The 17,840-nt window shown below is 43.9% G+C and overlaps 1 protein-coding gene across 1 annotated transcript; it reads right to left on the reverse strand.

The window, feature by feature from the left end:
• Window positions 1–1,082: 1,082 nt before the first annotated feature.
• On the reverse strand, window positions 1,083–16,522 carry LOC106603573 (solute carrier family 13 member 5). The gene is made up of 12 exons (XM_014197433.2): window positions 16,225–16,522; window positions 12,656–12,784; window positions 12,439–12,575; window positions 11,953–12,278; window positions 11,501–11,690; window positions 11,221–11,343; window positions 10,744–10,956; window positions 8,112–8,221; window positions 5,727–5,848; window positions 5,439–5,600; window positions 4,903–5,040; window positions 1,083–2,242 (listed from the first exon to the last, which is right to left on the reverse strand). Exons 1-12 carry the CDS (start codon window positions 16,321–16,323, stop codon window positions 2,090–2,092), a joined length of 1,902 nt encoding a protein of 633 aa, XP_014052908.1. The 5' UTR covers window positions 16,324–16,522; the 3' UTR covers window positions 1,083–2,089.
• Window positions 16,523–17,840: the final 1,318 nt, after the last annotated feature.

The following is a 17,840-nucleotide window of genomic DNA, read 5'->3' on the forward strand; positions in this document are numbered from 1 at the left end:
GGCTTGAAAATCTATGGCAAGACTTGAAAATGGCTGTCTAGCAATGATCAACAACCAACTTGACAGAGCTTGAAGAATGAAAAAAAAAAGAATGAACTTAAAATATTGTACAATTCAGGTGTGCAAAGCTCTTAGAGACAGCTGTAATCACTGCCAAAGGTGATTCTAACATGTATTGACTCAGGGGTGTGAATACTATTGTAAATTAGATATTTATGTATTTCATTTTCAAAACATTTGCTAAAATAAAAAAAAAAACACTTTGTAATTATGTGGTATTATGTGTAGATGGGTGAGACAAAAATCAATGTAATTAATTTTGAATTCAGGCTGTAACACATGTGGAAAAAGGGGTATGAATACTTTCTGAAGGCACTGTAGCACTTGCCTCTGGCCCCCTGCTAAGTTGTTTTCCCACAGCTCTACCTGCCCCAGACAGACAGGGTCATAGTTCAATACACCCTCCTGTTCTTACAATCCTCTGAATTATAAAACGGATTTAAAAACTTCTTCAACCAAAGCATCCAATAACTTAACTGGGAGGTGAACGATTAATTATACACTTTTGAGATTCTTTGACTGAATGACTTGAATCCCCTGAGGCTATCAGTATGATATAGACAGAGGGCTTGTTATAGTCAGTCATGTTCTCAGACGTGAGTGAATAGATAAGTAATTTCTCTTTTGGCGTCAGTGGACTTTATACTGTCCTGCGGCGTGTTGTATGTGTGTGTGGAGGAATACGCTTCTAAGCATTTAGGCTGACTGACTACACACCATATCTCATTCTGTTTGCTTGATGAGGTAACACTGAACATGTTTGTGTGTTTGAGAGAGAGAGAGAACAGCAGGCTTCTGTAGTACTGTGCGCAAGCTTTGTCTTCGAGACAGTAACTGTAAGTTACTGTTTTGCTGTTCCTCACTAACTTAACAAGGACTTACTAGGTTTCAAAACATTTGTCTAGGAATTCTTATCCAAATTATATTTGTGTCTGTCATAGTAATGCATGGTATATAGTTTGATAGGCTAGTGTGAGAGAAGATGTTTTGTGGTCAACAGAAAGAGACTACAGTAATCAGCACAACCTCAAAAGTCCAGGCTTTATTCAGCAAAAAAACTAAACAAGCACAGTACAATAGACAAAACCATAATAGGTTGTTATCAGAATGGAAAAAACAACTCTAAACTCTTACAAAAGTCAATCATTTACATTGATAACTATACAAAATATCTAATAATTAATTACACTTACTGAAAAGCATTTATCATAATTTATGCAGTATAACAGAGTTCCCCAACTAGCAGCCCACAGATGATTTTATTTGGCCCCCAAGTTTTCTGTGCAAAACTTATTATTTTCTTTTTTTGATTGTTGGACATAAGACTGAAAATGCCAGAAAATCAGCTCCAAGTGATTTTAATTGGGAAAATATGTTCCAAAGTATTCCCACGGATAATAGAGAGATATGTGTGATTGTATACAAATGTAAGCAAGGTTTGAAATGATTATGTTTTAGTCAAATATTATATTTGTTTGGGCAGTCAATTTGTAGTCTCCAAATGATTTGTAATTATGTTCCGGACCCCTGACCATCCGCTCAAGAGAAAATTGGCCAGTGGCTAAAATTAGTTGATGATCCCTGTAATATAATACAATTATAGAATATAAATTGATATAACAATATTGTCAGTAATACAAATATAAGTTACAATATTACAGCATATCTTGGCTTTGCAAGTTATTTATCATCCCTGTTCCCTAAGGCTCTCTAGTGTCATAACCATATAATATAAGAATAAGTCCCTAACTGTAGAAAATACACTGATAATAAACCAGTACGGTGATGGCACAGCTGGAAACTATCCCAGTGTGTGTGTATGTGTGTGTGTGTGTGTGTGTGTGTGCGCATGTGTTCACCAGACCATAGCAGTGCTCTCATGGCCAGCATTCTGTTGCCCCAGCGAGGCTTGTAGTGCTGTTGGAGAAAGATCCGTGGTGTCTTGGTAATACTCCCCCTTCCTCATCCCCTTTTGGCAACGGTAGCAGTGCAATGGCAGTACAGGGGTGTATGGTGGTATATTTGGGGGTCATTTCCCCCCTCCTTCTCCTGTAGTGATGTTCGCGGTGGTGTTGGCCCAGGAGGGGAAGATGTCCAGGTTGAACATGGCTCTACCCCAGCTGTTAATGGCCAGAGTGATGCACAGGATCCCGATGATGTTCATCACTACACCCGTTTTAGCCTGTAGGAGAGAGAGGGGGTCAGAGTTGAGGTGGTGGTAGGTTGAGGGGATGGAGGTGAGGGTGGATGAATAAGGTGTGAGGAGGAGGAGGTTTAGGTTTTGGGTTGGGTGGCAGGGTGAAATATATACTGCTCAAAAAAATAAAGGGAACACTTAAACAACACATCCTAGATCTGAATGAAATAAATCATCTTATTAAATACTTTTTTCTTTACATAGTTGAATGTGCAGACAACAAAATCACACAAAAATAATCAATGGAAATCCAATTTATCAACCCATGGAGGTCTGGATTTGGAGTCACACTCAAAATTAAAGTGGAAAACCACACTACAGGCTGATCCAACTTTGATGTAATGTCCTTAAAACAAGTCAAAATGAGGCTCAGTAGTGTGTGTGGCCTCCACGTGCCTGTATGACCTCCCTACAATGCCTGGGCATGCTCCTGATGAGGTGGCGGATGGTCTCCTGAGGGATCTCCTCGCAGACCTGGACTAAAGCATCCGCCAACTCATGGACAGTCTGTGGTGCAACGTGGCGTTGGTGGATGGAGCAAGACATGATGTCCCAGATGTGCTCAATTGGATTCAGGTCTGGGGAACGGGCGGGCCAGTCCATAGCATCAATGCCTTCCTCTTGCAGGAACTGCTGACACACTCCAGCCACATGAGGTCTAGCATTGTCTTGCATTAGGAGGAACCCAGGGCCAACCGCACCAGCATATGGTCTCACAAGGGGTCTGAGGAGCTCATCTCGGTACCTAATGGCAGTCAGGCTACCTCTGGCGAGCACATGGAGGGCTGTGCGGCCCCCCCCAAAGAAATGCCACCCCACACCATGACTGACCCACCGCCAAACCGGTCATGCTGGAGGATGTTGCAGGCAGCAGAACGTTCTCCACGGTGTCTCCAGACTCTGTCACGTCTGTCACATGCTCAGTGTGAACCTGCTTTCATCTGTGAAGAGCACAGGGCGCCAGTGGCGAATTTGCCAATCTTGGTGTTCTCTGGCAAATGCCAAACGTCCTGCATGGTGTTGGGCTGTAAGCACAACCCCCACCTGTGGACGTCGGGCCCTCATACCACCCTCATGGAGTCTGTTTCTGACCGTTTGAGCAGACACATGCACATTTGTGGCCTGCTGGAGGTCATTTTGCAGGGCTCTGGCAGTGCTTCTCCTGCTCCTCCTTGCACAAAGGCGGAGGTAGCGGTCCTGCTGCTGGGTTGTTGCCCTCCTACGGCCTCCTCCACGTCTCCTGATGTACTGGCCTGTCTGCTGGTAGCACCTCCATGCTCTGGACACTACGCTGACAGACACAGCAAACCTTCTTGCCACAGCCCGCATTGATGTGCCATCCTGGATGAGCTGCACTACCTGAGCCACTTGTGTGGGTTGTAGACTCCATCTCATGCTACCACTAGAGTGAAAGCACCGCCAGCATTCAAAAGTGACCAAAACATCAGCCAGGAAGCATAGGAACTAAGAAATGGTCTGTGGTCCCCACCTGCAGAACCACTCCTTTATTGGGGGTGTCTTGCTAATTGCCTATAATTTCCACATGTTGTCTATTCCATTTGCACAACAGCATGTGAAATGTATTGTCAATCAGTGTTGCTTCCTAAGTGGACAGTTTGATTTCACAGAAGTGTGATTGACTTGGAGTTACATTGTGTTGTTTAAGTGTTCCCTTTATTTTTTGGAGCAGTGTATATGCATTTTTTATTTTATTTATTTCACCTTTATTTAACCAGCCAACGAGAGCATACAGATCGCAGTGGTGGGTAGTGTATGGGGCTTTGGTGACAAAACTGATGGCACTGTGGTAGACTGCATCCAATTTGCTGAGTAGAGTGTTGGAGGCTATTCTGTAAATGACGTCGCCGAAGTCGAGGATTGGTAGGATGGTCAGTTTTACGAGGGTATGTTTGGCAGCATGAGTGAAGGATGTTTTGTTGCGAAATAGGAAGCCGATTCTAGATTTAATTTTGAATTGGAGATGCTTAATGTGAGTCTGGAAGGAGAGTTTACAGTCTAACCAGACACCTAGGTATTTGTAGTTGTCCACATATTCTAAGTCAGAACCGTCCAGAGTAGTGATGCTGGACCGGTAGGCACTACTCTGAAGAGCATGCATTTAGTTTTACTTGCATTTAAGAGCAGTTGGAGTTCACTGAAGGAGAGTTGTATGCATTGAAGCTTGTCTGGAGGTTAGTTAACACAGTGTCCAAAGAAGGGGCGGCAGGGTAGCCTAGTGGTTAGAGCGTTGGGCTAGTAACCGAAAGGTTGCAAGTTTGAATCCCCGAGCTGACAAGGTACAAATCTGTCGTTCTGCCCCTGAACAAGGCAGTTAACCCACTGTTCCTAGGCCATCATTGAAAATAAGAATTTGTTCTTAACTGACTTGCCTAGTTAAATAAAGGTAAATAAAAAAAGGGCCAGAAGTATACAGAATGGTGTCGTCTGTGCAGAGGTGGATCAGAGAATCACCAGCAGCAAGAGCGACATCATTTATGTATACAGAGAAAAGAGTCGGCCAGAGAATTGAACCCTGTGGTACCCCCATAGAAACTGCCAGAGGTCCGGACAACAGGCCCCCCGATTTGACACACTGAACTCTATCAGAGAAGTACAGTAGGTACCTATAGTAGCCTATCTCTCACCATGTCTGACACCTTCAGGTATCCATAAGAGAACACGATGGCATTAGGAGGCGTGGCCACAGGCAGCATGAAGGCAAAGGATGCACTGAGGGTGCAGGGTACCATCACATACAGCGGGTTCAACCCTATGGACTGGGACTGCAATAGAACACACACATATTAAACAACACACACTCGCGCATACGTGGATAGGATGAACAATGTGGATAGGATGAATAAGAGTGTGTAAGAGTGTGTATGCATGTGGCTCTGTGTGCTGGATCAGTTATCAAAGCTTCTCTTCACTGGATCAACAGAGCTGAGAGCTCTACACAGTGCTGCTACAGTCTCACTGTCTGCTCTCTAATGTGACCTATTAGAGACTCTCTCTCTCTCTCTCTGTGTGTGTGAGAACCTCTTAAGTGATAGGCCTGGCTCAGCTCTATTCAGTACATTCCAATTTTATCAAGAGGAAACTTGATCCCAGAATGAGGGCGCAGAGGGAGTGTCTGTGTGAGAGAGAGTGGGAGAAAGAGAGACTGTGTGTGTGTGTGTACCATTGAGGCGAGGATGGGCAGGAAGAGTGTAGCGGTAGCCACGTTGCTGGCACACTCAGTGAAGGTGGCAATGAGGAGACAGAGGATGACAGCGATGGCCCAGGGAGGGACGGAGCAGAGAGGCATCATCTGATCACCCAGCCACCGCGACAGACCAGACACCTAGATGGATACACACACACACACATATTGAAGCGCGCACACACACACACACACACACACACACACACACACACACACACACACACACACACACACACACACACACACACACACACACACACACACCTCACTGCCCTTAGCCAGTGCGAAGCCTCCTCCTAGCAGCAGTACAATGCTCCAGGGCATCTTCCTCTGGGTGACCTGCCAGGTCAACAGGGCAGGGGCAGGGCCACGGGGGGGCTGGGGCTCTGACGGGAGGGGGCACACACACATGTCAAGAATTGTCTACAGCAGGGGTTCAAACTTTTTGGCACCAGACCCCATTTTGATATCAAAAAATTATTGCATCCTAAACTATGTGAAAAAAGAAATATACTTAACAGCCAATGTTTACTTTTTTATTTGCAGCTATGGCAGTCGATTGAATATTAGTCTGACATAATGTATCTTATCCCACCACTAATGAGATGGGTGTGCTTGATGCATGCTGCGTCGGAGCTTCTCAAAATCTGGGTTGACTGTGCACACCTTGTCTCTGCTGCCATATCCAACCTGGATCGATATCTGGTTTTAATGCAGACGAGAGCACTGAATCTGGCTTCACACAGATATAGCCTACTATGAGTTTTTGGTGCTTTCAAGGTCAAATCATGATGTCAGTGATCTAAAGGTCGGAAAGTCAGAGCTCTAGAAATAGTTTCAAAAAGGATTTTCACAGTTGGAGCTCATGTCTTTCCGAGTTCCCAGTTGTCTTGAACATACTGACGTTGGGAAGGTGGTGATTTCCGAGTTTCCAGTTGTTTTGAACACAGCATTAATGCTCAGAGGAAAAAAGCAAGGTATTCCCTTTGAGTCAGGAACCAAAACTCCTGTGTTGTGACCCGTGAATGCATTCGGTCACATGACAACTCGATCATTTGTATGATTTCACTTACCGGCATGTCAACTGAGCCAGGATCACAGTCAAACGGATTGGGAAGTAGATCCCAAAGTGCTTTTCCAAGCGTTGGAGGTGAGCAGTCATCACTCTTGTGGGACACTTACTGATGCTGTTTTCTGTTATTTTCTTTTCATTAGACAGAAAAATCAACCAAACGCTACCATAAAGGCCTGATTGGTGGAGTGCTGCAGAGATGGTTGTCCTCGAAAGTCTCCCATCTCCACAGAGGAACTCTAGAGCTCTGTCAGAGTGACCATCGGGTTCTTGGTCACCTCCTTGACCAAGGCCCTTCTCCCCCAATTGCTCAGTTTGGCCAGGCGGCCGGCTCTAGGAAGAGTCTTGGTGGTTCCAAACTTCTCCCATTTAAGAATGATTGAGGGCACTGTGTTCTTGGGGACCTTCAATGCTGTAGAAATGTTTTGGTACCCTTCCCCAGATATGTGCCTCGACACAATCCTTTGACCTCATGGCTTGGTTTTTGCTGTGACATGCACTGTCAACTGTGGGACCTTTTATAGACAGTGCCTTTCCAAATCGAGCCCAATCAATCAATTTTACCACAGGTGGACTCCAATCAAGTTGTAGGAACATCTCAAGGATGATCAATGGAAACAGGAAGTACCTGAGTTCAATTTCGAGTCTCATAGCAAAGGGTCTGAATACTAATGTAAATAAGGTATTTCTGTTTTTTACTTGTAATACAGTTGACATTTTTTTGAAAAACCTGTCTTTGCTTTGTCATCATGGGGTATTGTGTGTAGATTGCTGAGGATTTGTATTTATTTGATCCATTTCAGAATTTGGCTGTAACAGGACAACATTTTTAAAAAGTCAAGGGGTTTGAATACTTTCTGAAGGCACTGTATACTCTTTTGCCGCCAGTTGCTCTCGGTGTATCATACAATGCGTCTATATGGCAGAGGGAGACACATTCATAACTAGAGTACAGAGGTCTGCCTACCGTGCTGCCATAGATGGAGCCTCATCTGTGCAAAAGCCCACCATTCAATCCCACGGAATCTGTTTTTCATCAATATAGCTGCGCAGCACACTGAACATCCCCGTGCCGTTTCATGCTTGGGAATCGTGAGACAGAACAATATGTCCTGACATGTAGCAAACAAAAGTCAATGCATCTCGGTCGTCACAGCGAACGTCCATTTGGAGACCATAAGCTGGGGAGTCGTTCAGTCAGAGCATTCATTTTTGGTTTAACAGTGTTATCTGACAAAGGTATTGATGTTAGTTTTGGTGCCTCCCCACACATTGTTTTCACCATATCAATTGCGGCCAGTAATATCAAAGTCTCTGCAATAGTGTGTGGTGTCATAGCGTAGCGGACCTAGCCATTCACCGTAGGAAGGATTCAAGTGCAACGGTCAAGTGCGACCTTTTCCCATGATTTAAGGGCTCGCTCTCGTTGAATTTGATATTTTTTCTTCAGGATTTTGGAAATTCTCCCGCGACCCCATTTTCATATCAGGAGCCCTAGTTTGGGAATCACTGGTCTACAGTGTATGTGTGTTATGTGTGTGTGTGTGTGTGTTTATGAATGCATGTGTGTGTATCACCTGTGTCAAATCTCTGTGTTCTCCAGAAGCAGAGGTAGCGGGGGGCCTCAGAGGGCAAGACGAACAGCAGCATGGCAACAAACACTGCCACTGTGGCATCAGTTACAAACCTGGAGGGGGAGAGGCGGAGGGTTTAGGAGAGGATGGTTAGTGGTTAGGTGTTAGACTGTGTGGGGTTAGGGGGCAGCAGGGTAGGGGAATACAGGGGTTAGGAGTTGGGAAAAGGTGCAGAGGGAGGCCAGGGAGGGGCCCTCCAATCCTTTTTTGAACACTAACTAATTCTTACCCAATGGCAATGTGATGACGGAGGTGATTGACGTAAAGGACAGAGCATGTTTGATGACCTTAGCCCCAGTTTGATCCAGGATTCTGTTAGAATCAATGCCTGTTTCCATGGTGATGTGCCCATTCATAAATTGACAGACGTCACATATGCCCTATGTGTTAGGCAGGTCACATGACCAGATAAGAGAGAAGGGCATTTCCATGTAAAAGGACCCATGAGCACCAACATGTAAAGTTCATAGGAGCATGTCACATTGTGTGTCAAATGAAAGCTAAGAGTCTATATTTTTGAGAAATTAAGGCATATATACATTTTATACTACCTATCCTGTTCAGCTCATAACAGATTTGTTTTATCTTTCTGTCGTCTGGTGGTCAAAGCAAGACTATGAAAACAGTCTCGACAACCCCTCCCCCCTCTCACTCTCTGTTTCTCTGCCGTTCTCTCTCTCTCTCTCCAGGTAATGCCACCTCTCCTGGCTCTTACTGACACCTACCATGAGACCCTACCACTTACACTATTTCCATTTACTTTATCAAGCATCCTCACCCATTGAGCACCGACCGACACCCAACGTTCATGGATGTTGAGAAGTAGTTGAAATTTGGTCAGTCTTCCCTGTCTGGACCAGATCTGAACCAATTATAGAATTCTAGAGAAAAGTACTGTAGACTACAGTAGAGCACACAAGCGTAGAGTACAGTATAATGTACTGTTCGACTCTACTGTGTTGTACTGTGATATCCAAACTGGTGAAACAGATGTTTAGATTGTTTCAGGATTTGGTCTGGTCCAACCAAATGTGGTCTTGTTTGGGGGCGGAGCTCATTACAATCAAAGCCAGTGTGTAGAATAATAGTGAAAGGGGATACCTAGTCAGTTGTACAACTGAATGCATTCAACTGAAATGTGTCTTCCTCATTTAACCCAACCCTCTGAATCAGAGAGGTGTGGAGGGCTGCCATAATTGACATCCACATCTTTGGTGCCCGGGGAATAGTGGATTAGCTGCCTTGCTCCGGGGAAGAACGACAGATTTTTACCTAGTCAGCTTGGGGATTCGATCCAGCAGCCTTTCGGTTACTGGCCCAACACTCTAACCACTAGGCTACCTATTTTTTATTTATTTAAACATTTGACCTTTATTTAACTAGGCAAGTCAGTAATACCCAAATATGCAAAAAAATTATATAATTATATCCATAATTATGAATTCCTATATAGTACAGATCATGGACCCATGATGTAATTCCGTTACTGAAATTTCATCACCTACCATTTTATTTATTTTTTTACTCAACGTGTCATGTCATAGCTGACACCCCATTCTTTCTGCAGGAGACTTTGAATCTTAATTCAGAGCAGAAATTTAAAGGGGCAATATACAGAAATCGCTCCGCCATTTCTCAGTTTATTTGACAAAACAAGCAATGTATTCTATAGAGAATCATTGTACCATCTAAACCGCTGTGAAATATATTTTCAATAACCAAAAATACTGTATTTTCAGCTTTTTGAAGCTGATGTACAAAAGCGAACATAAAAGACACAAAAATTCTACTTAAGAACGGGAAGCATAGAAATAGCACACATAGAACAGATCTACCGCTTCTTGGACTTCCTTTCAATGAGATTGACAAATCTATAACTCACATTCTATGTGAATTTGGTGGGATCGCTCAAAACGTTTTTGGAAATGGTGGTCGCATAAAAAACTGAGGGAGAGTTTACCGTAATTCTGTTACCAAACTTTGCATCTGCACAGGTATTCCAGTAAATTGGTTTTTGTGACATTTTCTGTGTAAATTGTACAAAGTAGTCTTTGAAATCAATTATTTTTGTTTGGCATAAATTTGAAAGTTAATCTGAGTCAAAGCGTAATTCCGTTATCGTGGAATTGCCCAGAATGTAGTGTGTGCCTCTCCTGCCCATCGATCTGTTTGTCATAAAGAATTGTGCTTTTGTCTCTCATTCACTCTAGTGAGATCACGTTTCCTGGACTCTGTGTGCTGGTTACAGCGTATGTGTGTGCAGGTGAGAGTGTGTGTACGTGTACACGTGTGTGTTCCTGTGTGTCAAAGTTCAGAACACGTGTATTGATGCAACACAGATGGTTTACTCTCTGAATGACATATTTTGTCCGTCTGTGTTTGTTTTATCCTGTTCCCCGTGTCCTGACATTTGGTCTAATGGAAGGTTCTGGGACTAAAGACAACTCAGGTCACCTATCCAGATCAGGCTTGTGTTACTGTTCATGTTTCTGCATATTTCCACCTGCTAGTGTGTGTCTGTGTGGTTGAGTGTGTATGGTGTGTACAGTATTTCACTGTGGTGTGTGTTACATACGGTGCTTTGGCATTGAAGACGTGGGTTGCCCATCCATCGATGAAGCCTGGGCTTCGTGTGAACCAAAGCACCACCAGCAGGATGAAGAGCCCCAGGACACTCAGCTCTCCGTAAGACATGGGCCCCAGACGACGATGCTCCTCACGGATCAAATCATATGCCGCAAACTCCTTCTCTGACTGCACAGCACCACAGCCCCACGTACGCTTCAGACTGGAGAGGAGGAGTGGGAGACAGGGAGACAGGGGTGAGAGAAATGAGTGGGGGAGCAAAAGAGAAAGGGGTGAGAGAAAGAGGCTGAGTGAGAGAGAGATTATTTACAATAATAGGTCGGATAAGAAGCAGACTGAGTGAGAGAGACATTACCCCTATTTGGCCTATGCAAACCTTTACAGATATCATGTCATGGTTGAACTGAGAGGGAGGAGAGAGTAGAGTTAAAATAATGCACTGTGATGCTCTGGCCAGGTCACTCACTTGAAGCCGATGAAGACGAGCTGGAGCCAGAGCCAGGCCAGCGTCAGCATCAGAAGCATGGTGGGGAAGGCAAAGGCGAACCATGAGGCAAAGTTAATGACGTCACCGTTCTGAGGGAAGAGTCTGACAGTGGGCTTCTATTAACAACATAACTTCTCAACAATGTAAAACCTCAAATGTCAGTTGATCAACACGATGTTCAGACCCCCATATCTATGTTTATAGCGACGGGATAGGCTGTACATACACTAACGCGTGTGTGTCTGTGTGTGGTACATACTGGCTCATCTGCCCTGTGAGGACGAGGTTGGGTCCGGTGCCAGTTAGAGTGGCAGTGCCGCCAATGCTGGCAGCGTAACACACACACAACGTCAGGCCTTTACACATCTTCATCCTCTCCTTCTCCTCCTCTTCCTCCCCAACCTGCTCCTCTGCTTCAGTCCCTTCCTTCAAGACCATGGACACCATCACTGGATACAGAGAGGAAGGAGGAGAAAATAGCACTATATATTAGAGAAGTTTGGGAATCAGGACTACCAAGAGGTCACGGCCAAAGTTGTTAACTAGGCAGGCTATAGTTTTCCTGTTGCCTATAGACATTTAGCCTATGTCTATAATTGTCTGAAATCGCCATTTAACTGTGTTATGGTGTGTTGGTGAAAAAGCTGTGCTCCAGCCTCACCCAGCCCCCTGCCCTGGCCTCTGCCCCCAGCCCAGTGCCCTGCACCTCACCTGGCTTTCCATCAGTCAGAGAGTTGTCCTGAGGAACTGGTTTGTCTGGGGAGTCCAGTTTATCTTTTGAGGCTAGTTTCTCCAGTGGGATGTGATTGTCCTGGATCATAAGTGTGTCCTGTGGGGTCGAACTGTTCTCCAGTTTTTCCTCAGAAGTCGTACCATTCTCCTGGCTCTGAAGGGTGGGCAGGGGGTTCTCCCCCTTTCGTGGGCTGTTGAGCTGCTCCAGGACGGCCTGGACAATGGGGACCATCATAGCTGTGGTGGCTGTGTTACTGATCCACATGGACAGGAAGGCTGTCACACCCATGAACCCTAGCATCAGACTGGTGGGGACAGCGGAGGAGGGGAGGGTGTATCAGAGTCAGAAAAGAAAATAGGAAGTGGAGAAGGAGGAAAGCATGCTAGGCTTTAGCTCAGTGGGCTGACAATCTTGATTTGATACTTGAACAACTGATAGACAGACACCTGTGATTTGCTACTCACAGGGCAGGCCGCACCCCCACAACGAGTAGAACTCTGAGGGCGATGCGCTTGTGAAGATTCCACGTCTCCACGGCAACAGCCATCATTAGCCCGCCAACAAACAGCATGTTGGTGTCGTTCAGGTACTGCATACACACCTGATACACACACGTGAGAGATTGTCTTTGAGTGTGAGCATGTGTGTTTGTGTGTGTGCGCGTGTGTGAGGGAAGCGTACCTGCTTGGACTCCATGATGCCAAACAGAGGGAAGAGGACAGCGGGCAGGAGAGCAGTCACAGCCAGCGGCAGTACCTCAGTACACCAGTACACTGCCATCAGGGCTATCACATAGGCACAGCCTGCCTCCTGCAGCACACACATTTACAATACTTGATTTAGATCCATATAGATGTACAGAGAACCCAAATATTCTAGAGGTCAAAAGGACAAACACCCACACACACACAAAATAACTAAAGCACATGAAAACACAGTGTTCTGTGTGTCTGGTAGTGCCATTGTATCAATATTGATCTGTGATGTGAATTTGTGAATCTCAAGTAATGTAAACTTGAACTTCAACACCCTATGGTGTGATGAGGAAATGTTTCCTTAGTCTTCAATGCCCTGGCACTGAAACACTGAGCTTACAAGAATGTAAGACCTCCTGGGGCAGGTTAGGCTTTATGTCACTCTCACAAGAGTAGATTACTAAGTAGGCCTAATACCTAAAATGGGTCTACTGTCTGTCAGCACAGCAGGAGAAATGGTCAGGTGACAATAACACACTCTCTCCGAAACCAAAAGTCTTTGCTATGTGTATTTTTCTGATATATTAATATTTATATTTAAAGGGTCCAGCTGGGCCTTCTACTTTAGTTACATAGGGATGGCACATGCTGTGGAGACCCCTGAGATCCAGTTGCCAGGGTTACCCGGTCAATCAGTGTGGGATCTGGGATGTTTTTTCAGATTATACATATCTCTATGGATACTTCTGGGAATCACCGACTATATCAACACTGACGGATAGTTATCATGGTTCATCAGCACTGGATACAGAAATGGTCAGATTAATACTGCACTTGAGAAAATTCTAAACAAAATGAGACATGATCTTTTTCAAGGTCAGTCTCGCAAAATTAAGCATTCTTGCGTTCTTACTACCTGCTATTCAAAACAGGGGCGGAAATCCCGGGGGGGACGGGGGGGACACGACCCCCCCATCCTGGGAAAAATATGATTTGTCCCCCACCAATATATCACTGAAACATAACTATGTAATTTAAATAATATTAATAATACGCAATGAAAGCAATTGTGCTGATTATAGACACTTAATAGCGCGTTTTTAAGTTTCAAAAGATTGCGACCTCCCCGCCCTTTGCCTCACAATGGTTTGATCCACTGCCAGTTCCTTAGCTTGCTACGTAACTGCCGTGAGGTTCATCCAGTCAATCGCGCACACACACACTAGCTGAATATGCAGAGCTAGCGCGCAAATATTAACTATTAAGCTAGCTAGTACCTATTCCATTTATGTGGCGTCGTCAAAGATGGAATCAGCATGCAGATGATGTAAGTTAGTGCTTCAAAGTCCCTGTGATAAGGTTAGAGATAAACTGAAGTCCAAACTGAACAGAACTACACTCTCTTCTACCAGTGTCTTAAATATATTTAATGGTCTCGTTGCAAAAGCTAAATTGTCGCAAGGGAACTTTTATTTATTTATTTTATTTCACCTTTATTTAACCCGGGTAGCAAAGATTATAGCAAACACCACTGAAACTGAATTGGTGCTCGCTAGCTTTGCAAATTCAGCTAATGTTGGAAGCCAGCCAATTTGAAACAAACTATTAAAATGACAAAAGGTTGCAGCATATGTTGTGTAAATGGTGAACTCATACAGCTGTCAACTCTTGTCATTTTAATCCGTTTCACATTTGCTAGCTACCTTTTAGATCGAAGCCCATATAGAATGATTGAAGATGATAGAAGCCCATCTCCTACTGTAAATAACCTACACACTGTGTGTGTAGCCAGCCAGCCAGCCAGGTAGAAAAATGGCAGAAAAATAAAAGACGGACATCAGAGTATTTTTCAATACACCAAAACGCATAGTAAGAACCCTAGTAGCCTAATATCTCAAAGACTAGTTGATAAAATGTTCATAAGAAAGAAATGAAACTAATGGAAATGTTTCACAATGATGTCATTAGGCAGAGCAGGCAACAGATGGCACACAGACAGCAGAGTTGGGGACAGATATGCAGGGACAGACTGGCAGAGACAGGGAGTCTCAGGTAAGTTTGTTGAGTCTTTGTTTGGCAACATTATGAAAGGTTCTCAATTTTTTTGACTTGTAAAATAGGAACATAATTGGAAAATGCCATGGATACCCCCACTCTCAACTTAAACTGGTGACTGAACTAAGATGTGTTAAAGGCAATGGTATTGCTGTTGTGATTAGTTGTGTAGTTTTGGGTACCGGTAGTTAGGAGTACGGCAAACACCTTATTTCTTTGGTTCCTCAATATACATTTACCATATTACAATGTAGGCTATGTGTTACAGCACTACTTTTGGTGTCCCCCTCAGGAATTGCTCTTGAGAAAATTTCATGTAATTGTCCCCTCCAAAGTGGATATCAGATTTTCGCCCCTGCCTGTGTGTGTCTTTTGACACTATATAAATGAGTCATCCTGCAGTGTTTGTCATTATACCCTGATGAAGACAGCTTGTCTGTTGAAAAGTTGGACATCAACATTTTGCATCTGATTCCTAGGGTGTGCGGCTCTCCTTCATTTTTTTAAGCATTCCACTCCGCTAGCCAGCACCTCGCCTAAATAGGTGTGCATTTCTTTCGTGTTTAGGTTTTAGTATTTTAACCTGTGTGTCATGTCTGGTGGGGATAGACAAAATTCAATATGCGCACGAGGAGGCACACAGACGCAAGCGCGGAGCCGGTTGGGTCAGCATGTTATAGAGCGGAATTTCCATTTTCTGAATTTCCAGAATACAACGAAGTTCACCTCGTACAAGACCGAGTCAATGGCTATGGAGAAGTCGCAATTAAACAGCGGTGACGGCGAGGCGCCGGTGAGACACCTTGAATGGAGAGTGAACTGTGCTGCCTGCCACCAGAGGACCTGCTCATCTCCCCTTGTTGACAAACCCCCTCCCTCTGCTCAAGCTATGTGGATCCCTCTTGACGGTCTCCGAATCTTTTGGAGACTTGAAACACCCAAAACGTTCAACTCTAGGTGACAATTGTTGTAGTCCAGACCTACTGTCTGTTCTGTAACTACATCTTTCATTTGATTGTTTATTTTTATTTTCAAGAATTTGAGATTATTTCTGTAATGAAAAGCGCTATAAATGCTGAATAAATTATAATTGTTATGAGTCTGAGAGAAAATGCTTGCAGTTTTAAAGCAAATTTCCAGTAATTAAAAAAATCTTGTTTTTTGACGTGTTTATATGCTATCGGGAGCCCGACCGCCGAGGGGGACCCCAATGCCCCCACCCCTTGGGTGCTACGCCAGTGTGTGCGTGGGGAAATTAGAACTATAGCAATACATGTTTACGCCAAAATCATCATGGGTCAGGTGCACAAAATAATTCTGATTTAATTTATAAAATATCTAACAAGATGATAAACTACTAGTAGGCTGCTAGTGAAATATTTTAAATCATCATTCAGATAGCCTACTCTTTGTGTAGAAAGCAGAAAGAGTAGGCCTAGATCGGGTCAAGAGGAGGTAGGGACCCCTGGAATAAGTCTATTCGACAACTTTGGCGCATACCGTGGTTCCGATCAGCAGAGGTAGTGGGAGGAGGAGGAACGGTGTGCAGAACAGAATCACCCCATCCTTGAACATCATCGCCTGGAGCGAGGACACCATCCTCTCCCGGTCAGAGAATAGAGAATTACAGTTGCGCACGTCTGGACTCCGGGAAGAAAGCAAAAATGATGAGGGAAAGGGTGAGCGAACTCCGATACCTCCAGCTTTACACTGGGTACAGGACTGCACATGACATCTTTCTCTCTCTCGCTCCCTCTCTCTCTCTCTCTCTCTCTCTCTCTCTCTCTGTGTTTGTGAGACAGAGAGTCAACACTTTTGTGTGGCATTCATACTTAAATATTAACTTTTCTAATGCGTTTACTCACACGCTGTAGTCCTGGTGCAAGTTTATCTTTAAACTCTTAGAAAAATAAACGTTTGAAAAGTCATATTGTGCACTTAACTTTTAAACTTCATTTAAATTTTGAAAGATTGTATTTGAATCTGTTCATTGATGCAGCTTTGTTAGGATTTATCACAATTGGTGAATTTCTCACAAGAACGTGACATGTTAAGACTAGGAGGCAGTGATTTGACATTATTAGCAGGCAGTGATTTGTTTTGGACACACATGTAATTCAAATCCTGCCATATCACATTGGAGTTTTGAGGGCAGGGCGAGAGAGAGCGAGAGAAGGTATAAACTGAGCGACATAAGGGGACAGATAGATGGGATTTCCTTGGAACAGCAGTGGGTGCTGGCAAACCAACCTTTCTTTGGGAGTAAAGTTACATTCCCCATAACACACACACACATACACACGCACACGCACACACAGTGTGCCACAGCTGCACCATTGAGAGCATCTTGACTGGTTGCATCACCACCTGGTATGGCAACTGCTTGGCATCCAACTGCAAGGTAGTGTTAGATGAAGGCCCTAAAAATTGATAGACTGCAGCCAGCCAAGTCATAGACAGTTCTCTCTGCTACTGCATGGCAAGGAGTACCAGTGCACCAAGTCTGGAACCAACAGGACCCTGAACAGCTTCTGCCCCCAAGCTATAAGACTGCTTAATAGTTAACTAAATAGCTACCTATCTGTATATACCATGCTGCATTTACCAACTCTTTTGGCGCACCACATAAGCTGCTGTTACTACTTATCTATCCTTTGCCTAGTCACATTACCCCTACCTATATGTAACCCGTGTATATATCCAAGTTATTGTTACTCACTGTGTATTTTTTCCTTGTGTTATTATTTTTCTATTTTCTCTCTGTATTGTTGGGAAGGGCCTGTAAGCATTACACTGTTAGTCTACACCTGTTGTTTACGAAGCATGTGGCACATACAATTTGATTGATTGATTGACACACATCAGACCGGGGTTCAAATGTGTATTTGATTATTTTAAAATAATATGTCCCGTATCAAATAATATCCTCCAAATAGCCTACTATTTGAAAGTATTTTGAAATACTTATTTCAAATACTATTTTCAAATACCTGCATGAGTCAGTATAATTTAGTATTTTGAAATACATGCCAGTACTTTCTAAGTGTATTTCTAAATACATTCCAATATTCAACTACTAAAATATCTGAATGCTTACTTCGAAATGTATATGAAAG

Source organism: Salmo salar, chromosome ssa04, assembly GCF_905237065.1.
Source record: "Salmo salar chromosome ssa04, Ssal_v3.1, whole genome shotgun sequence".
NCBI classification, from domain to species: Eukaryota; Metazoa; Chordata; class Actinopteri; order Salmoniformes; family Salmonidae; genus Salmo; species Salmo salar.